The 9,715-nt window shown below is 46.7% G+C and overlaps 1 protein-coding gene across 1 annotated transcript; it reads right to left on the bottom strand.

Annotated features, from left to right (window-relative positions):
- Window positions 1-640: 640 nt before the first annotated feature.
- On the bottom strand, window positions 641-9,707 carry STYXL1 (serine/threonine/tyrosine interacting-like 1; the record flags this gene model as incomplete). Its single annotated transcript, XM_010022858.1, has 8 exons — window positions 641-772; window positions 2,900-3,009; window positions 4,710-4,804; window positions 5,426-5,571; window positions 6,917-7,062; window positions 8,377-8,470; window positions 8,961-9,022; window positions 9,698-9,707. Coding segments are annotated over 8 exons (795 nt in total), but the record flags the coding sequence as incomplete, so codon positions are not given.
- Between the last annotated feature and the right edge of the window lie 8 nt (window positions 9,708-9,715).

Below are 9,715 nucleotides of genomic sequence, written 5' to 3'. Positions count from 1 at the left end.
AGCCCAGGATGTGGTTGGCTTTCTGGGCTGCGAGCTGTGTTCTGGTTTTCCTCGTAAATAGCAGCCTGGAGCAAGGAAATAAGAAGGGACTGAAAGCAAATCACAGCCCTTTCCCAGTGCACAGGGCTCTTTGGAGCTCAAAGGGCTCTCCTGCAGTCAGCGCAGGTGGGTCTGGGTGTGAATTCACATGCGGAAGGAAGGGACTTACTTCCAAGAGAAGTTTTCCAGCTTCCACTGGGTCTGAAACAGGGAAATTCTGTCACCACCCCTCTGGGCTGGAAGCAGGCACAGTCAAGCTCTGAATTTACCATCCCAGGCTATGGACTGACAGACGTTTTCAGAGACAACCCTAAGGACTGCTCCATTCCTGGGGTAGTGACTGTGCCCAATGATGTGGTTATAATTCCCTTAGCTTACAAAAGAGATGAGCAGCATGTAATGGGCCGCATCCTGCAGGACTTGCTTTCCCGACCTGCTACCTTCAACAGCACAAGTGTGTTCCCTAAATGGCTCCAAAACTTGATCCCAAACAAACACAGAGCTAAAGAGGAAAGCTTTTCTATTACATTAAAATCTCGAGTAGTTTTCTACCAACACGGTGGCACAGATGGGGAAATGCCATTCCCTGCTGGTGTTCTCTTCAGTAACTGAGTTCGGAGATGTCTGTGACCGTGGTGCTGTAGATTCTGGTCTCCCACTCCAAGAGCTGTTTCACAAAGCCTTGGTGTGGTCTCATGTTCGTTTTGCACTTCAGGACGTAGTTCCAAGCGCGCTATGAACAGGAGGGAAGCAAGAAAGCATTAGGAATCGGAACTGAATCTCAGGGATTCACATGAAGCAGCTACACTCGTAGACAACACGGCCTTGTATGAACTCCCTGTGTTGAGTGTAAGAACCTGCAGGTAAGACTTCGGCTACTAAAGCAGGGACACAAAGATTCAGGTATGAGCTTCAAGCAAAGCATGTCGCCTTCACACGCTGCTCTCCTGGGTAGGAGGACATCTCAGGCTGCTTTCACTCCCCATTAGTTTACACTGATGGAACGTTGCAGTCCTGGGTTTTCTACCCTAAAACTCTCTTTCTTCCATGGATGATAAGCAAAGCAGTGAACTATCAGCTATTCACAAGTAAGCCACAAAGGTTATCATGTTTCTGGACTGGTCTGATCTGATGTGATAGAGCAGCTATGACACTCCATTTGTCCCTCTGAACTGATTACAGCCATCAATTTGTTAGTTCCAAGTAATCACCTCGGAACTCTGTTACACACAGGGTAAATCCCCTGGGATCGCAGTGTTCTGCTTCAGCTGCATCCTTGGCTTTATCCATCCTCTTCCTGCTTTTAAAACAGACTGGCCCCCACACTTGGAGGATTGCTTAAGCCTAATGAGACCAAAGGTTAGAAGATAATGCTCCATTGGTTTGTTTTTCTAATCTCAGTGATTCTGCAGGCTCCAAGGCTGCTCTTCCAATATTTACTCCTCTGAGCCCACAGCATGGAAGTCTCTAGTTCCCCTGAACTCAACAGATCTACTCACATATCGATTACTAATCGAATAAGGGCTCGCACGTCCCAAATCTGTCTGTCTTTTGCAACATTGGAGCCTTTGGAAGCTTTCAAAGATCTTTGGCTAGAGACTGGCTGAAGGATCACATGGGAATCTATTGCACTGTTTTCGTCTGCAAGAAACAAACTTGTCTGCCAGGGTAATCCCTCAGGAAAGCTTTTCCCAGCCAAGCACCACCCCGGCCAGCTGCAGCACACTGCTGCCAGGTCAACCTTTCCTCCTTTTTGGCACTTGGTAAAATGCTGACATCAACCTGTTGATACCAACCAAGGGACATCTGCAAGGATCAGCCTTTGACTTTGGCACTGCAGTAACACAGCGTGCAGGCGAGTGGTTATCAGCACGCAGGAGCAATCACACCCCACGTTAGCAGCACTGGCTGCAGCCCTGCTGGCACGCTCAGCCTGAAATTACCCCTTGGCACACAGCAGTGGGTAAAAGATTTCCCCTTATGTTGCAAATGTTTGCACAAGACCAATGAAATGATTAGATATAGGCCCAGCTTTGATGGAGATTGGATCAATCCTTTCAGGCTCCCAAAGGAGGAAACTTTTCCAAACAAGGAGAAGGCTTTTAAGGAGATGCTTTTCAGTTCCCATGGGAACTAGCTGGCTCTGTGTTAAGCAGGCACCACCGGATGGTGCCTGTGGAAGCATGATGCCCAAGTGTTGTATGAAAAGGGAAGAAGAGCCTGGCACCAGGGGTGAGGCCACCAGGCTAAAGCCAGGTCACTCTCAGCCATCATTCATTATTCTTCTTATGTTATTCAGGGTTATGGAGCAGCATGTACCGGCCATCTAACCTGTATATCCCTCCTGAGCTAGTATTATCCCATTCCAGGTTTCTCTACAGTAGTATCTGTGCAAGGGGATTGCTTCTGGAGAAGTAAAATAGGATTTTGGAAGAAGTCAGTGGTGAATCAGAGCCCTGCAAGCACTGCGTTCCCAGTTTCCCTGTAACCCCATGGAGTTAAGGGATGGGATTAACTCCAGCAGCTTCCAGAGCCTGTCTTTCTCAGATCCAGGAGAGCAGAAATCCTAAGTTCTGTAACCACAGCTTTATTTTTATAGCCCCATAGTTAAGTAGGGAAATGTAAGAATATCAGAGGTGCCAGGATAAGGACTCACAGATCCAGAATCACACCTGAGCCACCTCCCTAACGGTATAAAGAAGATGCAATCTCATGTAATGTAATCTGTTACATTATCAGGTGGAGTGCCTGCATAGAAGCACAGATAATGTCTCTCTTATTACTGCATTAACGAGGCTACAGAAGCAGAAATAAACTGCAGACCCAGCCAGTACCTCTGGGAAATAAACCAGTGATGTACCTTCAGGGAAAACAGGCAGGAATGAATAAGATAGGCCATGATTCCTGTGCTGCTCCGGCTTATCCCCAGGCTGGAGAACACCAGCACTGCTCCGTGATCCAGCTGAGCATCTGAGGAAAGAAATGCCAATCACAGATTAGTGATCTGGGAAATCAAGCTTCCAGCAGCCAAGCACTAACTCAGTGACAGCCGACAGGCTCTCAGCCTGAGCGACAGGACCTCAGGAACCCTGACAGCAGCAGATGGGCACTGCCAGCTCCTGTTCCTGGAAGCATTTGCCTGAGTTAAGACGTGGCTTTGAAGACCAGAACTGGATGGCAATGACCAGTCAATGCTTTCTTACACATCAGTGTCACCTTTCCATCAGGTAACTGAAGGAGAGTGGTCCACCATGACCAGTCAGCTCGGTCAGCACCACATCACCTCCTCAAACTCTCCCCAGAAAGGTTTAAAGGTATTGAAATTGCTGATGAACGCAAGCCTAACTGTTGTCCACTCAAGCTGGAGGACTCAGCTCTCAATCTGGAGGGGACTTAGACTTCAAATCCCTTACCCTTCTACAGGGATCACTAGCAAGAAGCGTGTATGTGCCAGCTGGGGAGCTGGTTTTATGATGTTCACTTTGCAGTGGAATTTGCTAAGATCAGCAAACTCATCTTCTACAAAAGCTAAGCCCAAGGATGCTGTCAGTCACTCCTAACCATGTTAACTCAATAACCTTTTGATTTCTTCCCTTCCCTCTCCAGAGCAGGCAGCATGGCATGTTTTTATCAGCAACTGAACTCTAGAATTCATAGGGCAAAGGTTCTTCTGTTACTGCTGTGAAGAGGTTGTGAGATTTTGATTACGTTTTAAGCACCAAACCAGTGTTTTATAACTTCTTTCTATCATGAGATAGTAGTTCTGTCCTAAGCCCTGAGTAGAAATGGCCTCACTCCAACATACACCTGGCATGAGGATATCCACACTCCTCTCAGAGTATGTGGAAAGCTTTAGTGTAGTGTTCACCCATATCAGCTTAAGTGATTTACTTTAGACTATCAAGTGAACAGTTTGACCATCAAGTAAGCAGCATACACTTCCACAAGAGCTGAACTCATAAAGTCTTTCTTCTGAAATACTATGGGGAAAAGACCTGGGGCAAAATGAAAGGCAAGGAAGTGGATTTTGGTATTTGGGTTTCAACGCATGTGAATCAGTTCAGAAGTACAAAATCAAATCCTCAGATATCATTTCCTTATTCCTCTCTTTGTGCCCAGTTGTCATTTCTTACATTGGATAATAAGGTCTGTGGGGACAAAGTAGTCTTTTGCTTCTGGGTCTGTCCAATGCTCAGCTCAGCAGGGCCTTGGTGTTATTTCATGAGTGTGATAAAAGATAATGACAGGGTTGGACACAATGACAGGAGGGAGCTGTGGGAGCTGTGTCTGCTGTGCTGCTGTGGGCACTGAGCTGGAGAGCGTGTCTTTTCTTGCCCTCTCTGATGTAATCAGCCGGAGGCAGGTTTATGCCATCCAACCTGAAAGTCTTCCCAGGCCCTACAGTGGGTCTACTCTGCAAACACAAAGATTGTGGTGACTTTTTTAATGTGTGTCACTCCCTGGTTCAAGTAAAGCTCTGGTGGCTGAAGGTTTGGACTGGTAAAAGCCAAAAGTTGTCCAGTGGGGTGTGGGCTTTCTTGGGAGCATGCTGATTTTGAAAGACTCCAACCCTTCTGTCTGAGCTTCCCATTCAAGTGAATCACAGTCGCTCCCATCTAATATCCTAGAGTGAGCAAGGTCTCAGGAATCCCAGAGCAGGAACAACTCACCTATGAAATGACAAATGGTGGCAAAGGAAGAAAGAAGATCTGCTTCAAGTGTATCTGGAACAGATATATGGAGGTATCTGTCGCTGCCTGCAAACCTGGAAAAAGAGCACATTGTGTGATATGGACCAGAGAAGCAGCTTTGAGAAACATGTTTGTTGGAGGCAAGCTGACAATTGTCTTTGCTGTTACATGTGTGAGCTTTTCATCATAGTCATCATTAACATTACGATAAGGGATTTATTATGATAAGACACCGATACTTGTAATAGAGAAACAGTTTAATTACTCATTTTCCATTCCACATGGTGACAGCACTGGTATCTTAGCTTAATCTACAGCTTCCTTATCTGAGAACCATCAGTAATATAGCTTTGGCACTGGCGTGTTTGTAAGATTTTGCTCTGAAAGCTATTCAGAGATGTAGGTTCTTTGTGAAGGATGGTAGAAAGTGACAGACTCGAAATGCCAAGGGCCTCCTCTCACTCCATCCACCCATGTCATGGTGGAGGGCTGCAGGACCGCATTGCTGCTGTGCTGTCTCTGGAGTGGAGATCAGAAACAAGAGCATGACACAGCTCTGAAATCCGCAGCAAACAACAGAGGCTTCCCTGGAAGTCCCCAGGCACTGACTCCTCTGAGAATGGGCTCTGGTGCTGTGCCACCTCCCTCCTTTCATGGCGCAGACACTGGTGAGGGTAAGGCACTATCGAACTTACAGTGTTGCAGGTTGTTCAGAGATGTTGACTTGTGCTTTGATCTTCAGGTCTTTCTGTATTTGTTGGTCACAGGCCTGCTTGAAATTGCCCATATATAACTTTGCAGGCAGTATTTCTACAGGGTATGTCTGGAGGCTGGCTAGTTCCTGCCAGAGAGAAACCATTGGCTCAGTTCAGAGAGTGTATTTGCTCCCATTAGCTTGGTAAGTTCTTAAACGTAAGTCATGTGAAGAGCTGAGCACACACTTAGTCAACAGCCCATGACACCTTCTACTATAGTGACTCATTCAATCACCTGGACTTTGTGTATATCAAAGTCTTTGTTCGATTTACTGAGAGTCATTAACGGCATTGCTGTCATTGTGGCGTTGCTTGAAACAAGCCCTAACTAAACAGGAGTCTTTCTGTTGTCTGGGGGTACTGCAGCGTAACAGACTCATCTCATGTTCTCCCTGGTTACTGTTTGCAAGGCTGAATGGAATCATCTGCCACCTGCAGAGCTGCAGGTGCCCTGGAGTGGCATGACACAAGGGTGCAGCTGCAGCCTGTGTCTGCGTGTGAAGGCTGAGTCCCCAGCAGTGCCTCTACATCCCTAACTGATACTTGGCCGATGCTACAGCAGAACAAAGCAGCAGCCTAACAATCCAAAGCAACAGAGAACAACAGCTTAAACTGAGAGGCAAGGGGGTACTCTGTGTCCAACTCAGTCTGATGGGGAAGTTCAGCAGTGTGCTACCCTTCAGAGAGAAGCATAAAGCAAACTGATTTTCAATGCTGTGCTGCAGCATCCCACAGGTTAGCAGTGTATCGTGGCCACTTCATGTGAACCAGAAGTGACTAGGAACCACAGAAACAAAAGACATGTTGCAATGAGGTGCTCTCTGCTGTACAGCACCCTCTAAATCTGTTCTGCCTTGGGTGTGAAAAGAGGGTAATTGTTTCTCATAAGCTAAATAGGTCAATGTCTCTAGGTGAAACCAAACAATCAGGACACGGGTGTTCCAGTGGATGGCTGTTTTCTTTCTGGGCCTGTTGAAATGTTACAGCAGCACTTGGTTTGTCGTCCTTCCCAATGAAAAGCTTTATAGACTTGGAACACGGTGCTTGATAGGAATTGTGCTTCTACCTGAAAACATGTACTGTGCACCAGCCCCAACAGCCACATGTGAGAGAGGAACCTGCCTCTTTTCATCATTTACTACTGTTTGTTTAGTTATCTGTACTCTCCAGTAGGCCAGTTTTGGGGTTATCAGAGAAACCTTCCCAGGTTGTTCGCATGAGCAATAGAAGAGGAAAGAAAGGCAAAGTGGGGCTGTAAAAGAATCAGTAGTGAGACTCAGGGCAAGCACAGCCACTCAAATGGCATTGAGTTCCTCCATTTGAAATGACTCTGGTATGAGGTTTACACCACCATTTAAATTGAATTCATTAACCATCACCAGCTTAATATGAATGCTAATGTCTTCTACTTGCAAGTTAGTCTCGTCTCACCCGGGGCATCCACAGGATCCTCTGAGTCCTCAGAAAATGATAGCAAGCTGAAAACTTCTTGTATCCTCCCTGCAGGACGAGCACGGGGTGGCGGGTGAACTGCTCTAAGCCTTTGGCATAGTGGATGGCAGTTCCTTCCTCGGCATCTAATGAGATCAAAAAGCTCTTTGGCAGGTTCAGAGCATCTCCATCAGTGCTGGGGGTTACCTCTGCCCCACTGACACCCACAGCAAATTCATTCTCATTTCATCTAGTGCTCCAGAGAAAGCCTTTCTAAAAGCTAGACTTACTCTATAACTGTTGCTGCAGGTCAGTAACAGGGCATGCTGCTTGTCACCTCTTGTTCTGATCTTTTATTCCTCTCCTGGATTCTTCTGTAGGTCTAGATAAAAGCCTTCCCCCCCCCTCCCCATGATTCATTGGGAAACGCTTGTAATAAGTTCCCATAATAGGGAAGTATTATCAATTTAGCTCTATTAATGTTAGTTTTATGGAGGCTTTTTTCTTTAATCTGCTTTAGGCAAAGGGAGAGAGAAGGAGGTATATTGAATAAATTCTTCATGTTTTAAACACTCCCCTCAGTGAAGTAAATTATGTGAGATGATTGTTCCCACTCTTTCTCCCAAGGGATCCATCCCCCTTGCTTCTAGCTATGTCTGATTTGGAAACAGATCAGCACAACAGAACCCACTTCTCAGTCTTCACACCTTCCCTTGCTACTGTCTCATCACTGAGCAGTTACGAACGCACTTGCTTTTATTCATTCCCTTTACACTCCCATGCTTTTGTCTTTAAAAATCTTTACTAAAACTATAGTCACCTTTATACAGCCAAATAGGAGCCAAACAAACACACAGAAGTGGTTCTGCAAACAGCAGAACTCCTTGCCAAAGGATGTGTGCAAGCTAAACATTTCCACGGTTCAAGGAAGGCTGAACAATTACATGGTAGATTTTCCAGCTCTTCACATTTCTCAGTGAACTCCATCAAATCACCACCCCCATTATAAAGCAAAGTCTTTTTAAATATGATGGTGGGAAAGCCTTTTGTAACCCTCAAAGAAGGAAGTACTCACTCTGTGATGACGTGGAACTTGAGTCAGAAAAACTGCTTCCTGAAAGGCAAGGACAAGCCCAATCTCAGTGAAATGTGGGGGAAAAAAGAACCCATTCCTCACATGTGATAAGAGGCTTTAGAGGGATCGGTCTACAGATAGGAAACCAGGCCTGCCAGGATGCTTTGGAAGAAAATCTGCATTTTTGAAGCCTAAGAACATACATAAGACAGTGAAAAACCAGAGGCATAGCACAGATGTTCGTTTCTCAAATAAAACTGGGTACATTTGCATCTCCTCCAATAAGCTCGTGAAATTAAATGAGGAATGGGAAGAACATCTATCTGGCAGCGAGGTCTTGACTAACATGGGTCACACGTACCTTTTTCCTCATCAGAGTCAGCACAATCCAAAGAGCTGGTCTCACAGTCATACACCACACAGTATCTGACACACGCCAGCTCCTCTGAATCCGGGACCAGATACTTCCCCGTAGGACTCTACCAAAATCACAGAGGAATTCTATCAGGAGCACAGCTCCACTCTTGTCCTGTGGCATCAACACTACTGACATTTTGTAAGATGCTACTACATAGCTAAGTGCCCTGGGCTTAAACCACGACACTATGGGACAGATCTGGGGCTGTGTCTGTGCTTGGCACTGAAAGACCCAGATAGAATTCAGTAGTGATGCAAACTACACCGGATTGCTTCATCAGCCGCAGCAGCAGCAGCAAAGACGCCAGCACTTTGTCCTTCGTGACACAAGGCTACAATATCTTAGTTCTTGTGCAATGTTCTTCCTGACACACAGCTCCTGATGCCAATGCTTTGGGCTACTGGGGCCGCCTGTGCTTTGTGACAGAATACAACCCCCCAGTGGCAGAAGTGGAATATGGCTGGAGCAGGCAGGGACAATTCCCATGGGTTTTAAGCCAATTTTGGCTCACTGCTAATCGCTAAACCCAGGGATGGTTCACACAGACTCACCTGTGCAATCCTGCGGGCTGTAATAATATGGCTCTCATCGTATTCACGCTGAGTGCGGACATCTGAAAAACAAACCCAAACAGCCAATGCAGAGCAATCGGTGTATTTGCTGCTGAAAGGTTGAATCCCGTTTGTAATTCACCCAGTGGGAATTCAGGCACTGACATCAATGGGAAACTGAGACTTTCTATGTGGATATAACGAACACCAACGCTGGTGAGAGTCTATGTGCAATGCCATATGTTACGTCCGGGTCATGAACATCCCAGAGGTGGGAAGAGGAGCACCCAGCCCCACTCCCAAACTGGCTGACTCCCTCACTAAAGCATTTAATATTGCAATATAAGTCACCCTTGGGGGGGGGTGGGGGGTGTGTTATTGGCAGCATGTAAGATTCAAATGCTTGTGGGCGATCTTTGTGCAATGGTCAAGAAATCTTGTCCACCTCTACAACCCGTAGAGGGTTGTATCGGTGTATCCCTGGGACGGATCAGAGCAGGAAGAGCTGTATGTGACGACAACCAGAGAGTACCATGTCATGGCACCTGAAACACCCCAACTGCAAGCCCATAGTAGTAACAAGAAGCAACATATGCTCTTGCCCACGGTCGGAGCCTGCAAACCCCACTGGCTCAGGCTGGAGCGTGGTGCCTGGCTGCAGGTGCAGTGTGTCGGTGTGAGTGTGTCGGTGTCAGCCTGTCGGTGTCAGTGTGTCAGGCAGCGGTCCCCGGGCTCACCCAGCAGGCAGAGGTAGT

This window comes from Nestor notabilis, unplaced genomic scaffold (assembly GCF_000696875.1).
Source record: "Nestor notabilis isolate BGI_N333 unplaced genomic scaffold, ASM69687v1 scaffold23069, whole genome shotgun sequence".
NCBI classification, from domain to species: Eukaryota; Metazoa; Chordata; class Aves; order Psittaciformes; family Psittacidae; genus Nestor; species Nestor notabilis.
Note: the sequence above shows the minus strand (reverse complement) of the source record. Positions and strands in the feature narration are given on the sequence as shown.